Source organism: Poecilia formosa, unplaced genomic scaffold (assembly GCF_000485575.1).
Source record: "Poecilia formosa unplaced genomic scaffold, Poecilia_formosa-5.1.2 Scaffold556, whole genome shotgun sequence".
NCBI lineage: Eukaryota > Metazoa > Chordata > Actinopteri > Cyprinodontiformes > Poeciliidae > Poecilia > Poecilia formosa.
Window position 1 is genome coordinate 62,382 of NW_006800495.1, and position 1,792 is coordinate 64,173.

Here is a 1,792-nt window from a genome sequence, read left to right on the forward strand (position 1 = left end):
TCTACACCACCCGGTTCTACACCACCCGGTTCTACACCACCCGGTTCTACACCGTCTAGTTCTACACCACCCAGTTCTACACCACCCGGTTCTACACCGTCTAGTTCAACACCGTCTAGTTCTACACCGTCTAGTTCTACACCACCCGGTTCTACACCCAGTAGTTTATAAATCACTGAACAGAATAAAGATCTGCTGCCGGATCAACCTGCTGGTTCTGATGCAGAGCACAACCGGAACCAGAACCAAACTGACCTCGATCTTGTCCGTCTTGGCGTCTCCCCAGTAGATCTGCCGCTGCTCGTAGTCGAGCGCCAGGCCGTTGGGCCAGCCCAGCGACGTGTTCACCATCACCAGCCGCTCCAGCCCGTCCAGGTCGGCCCGCTCGATCTTCGGAACCTCGCCCCAATCCGTCCAGTACATGTACCTGCGGGTCAAACAGAACCGTCACGGAGCCGTCCAACGGAGGGTCCAGCGGGCCGGCGGCGGGACTCACCCGGCCACCGGGTCCAGGACAATGGCTCTGGGCTCGTCCAGGTCCTCGGAGATCAGGATCTTCCTCATGGTTCCGTCCAGTCGGGTCACCTCGATGCGGTCCGTCCCTGTGTCGGTCCAGTACAGGTTCCGGGCGATCCAGTCCACCGCGATGCCGTCTGGGTGGCTGACCTGGGAGGTGACCACGAACTGGGCGTCGCCGCCGTCCAGGCGCGCGCGCCGGATGGCCTTCACGTCGTCGTCTGTCCAGTAGATGTATCCGTCCACCGGGTCGTAGTCGATGGCGATGGCGTGCCGGATGTCGCCCACCTGCAGGATGACGTCGGTGAAGTCGGGCGTGTCCAGGGAGATCTGACGCAGGTCGGTCCGTCGGGCCAGCAGCAGCATCTGGGTCGCACCTGTTAGCATGTTAGCATCAACCAGGAGTCATTATCACAGCCGCTAAAAAAACAATAAAATAAATAATCAAATATTGATCAGAATCAGGGGTGAATCGATTAATCAATTACAGAACTAATTCAGTAATCGATCAGTCTGTAACGGTTTACTGAGCAGGAAGACAAAATAAAACATTTATGGTTGAACAGGCCTGTGGCTGGTCCACAATCTGGAAACAATAATAATTATTAGTTATTACTAAAATGAATCAATCTATAAACTATCAGGTGTTCGTTAAAGGAAAGCTGTTTTAGTCAGCACAATGTTTATTTTCTCATATAAAAAAGGAATTTAATTTTTTTCTGTGTAATACATAAGTGGTTAAATGAAAATTCGGTACATTTTCCTGATTAATCCTCTAAATAATTGATTACTGATATAACTGTGTGCTGCAGCCCTGATTTAAATACTTAAACATAAAATAAAGTAACCTGAGAATAAATATCTGGTTCCTGATAAAAACTAAACTACAAACTGTCCAGAAGTTTCTGTGAGTTTTCCCAGTTTTCCTGCTGGACCTTCAGCCCGTTCCCAGTGCAGAGCTGGGAGGACTTCCTGGTCCTGGAACGCCGCCGCCACATTCCCACCACGGAGCCACAACAACGGCCTGAAAGGCGGCTTTGTCCGGGAGCTCCGCCCCCGAGAACGGCTTCCCACCGAAAAATGTAAACAGAGGAGCCAGAGGGAGGGGCCGTGCTTCAAAAGAGACGGGTGGGGGAGGGATGGGTTGCCACGGCGACGGCAGGTCGGCCCAGTGCTGGCTGCTTCCAGATCAGAGGAGAAAGTCTGGCTCCAAACGTCTCCATCGACTCAATCTGCAAGCTGGGAGAAATTCTGCAAACGGTTCGGATCAGAACCA

At 52.2% G+C, this 1,792-nt stretch overlaps 2 protein-coding genes across 3 annotated transcripts in view; both read right to left on the minus strand.

Annotated features, from left to right (window-relative positions):
- lrp6 (low density lipoprotein receptor-related protein 6) overlaps positions 1–1,792 on the minus strand; it is a 20,905-nt gene that overhangs the window by 12,921 nt on the left and 6,192 nt on the right. For both annotated transcript variants that reach the window (XM_007540709.2, XM_007540710.2), the window contains 2 exons: positions 497–893; positions 256–427 (listed from right to left, as the gene is read on the minus strand). In XM_007540709.2, coding sequence (XP_007540771.1) covers positions 256–427; positions 497–893 — 569 coding nt within the window. The remainder of the gene's footprint in view (positions 1–255; positions 428–496; positions 894–1,792) is intronic.
- The window catches only part of mansc1 (MANSC domain containing 1), a 26,644-nt gene that overhangs the window by 8,067 nt on the left and 16,785 nt on the right, over positions 1–1,792 (minus strand). The gene's annotated exons all lie outside the window — the stretch shown is intronic.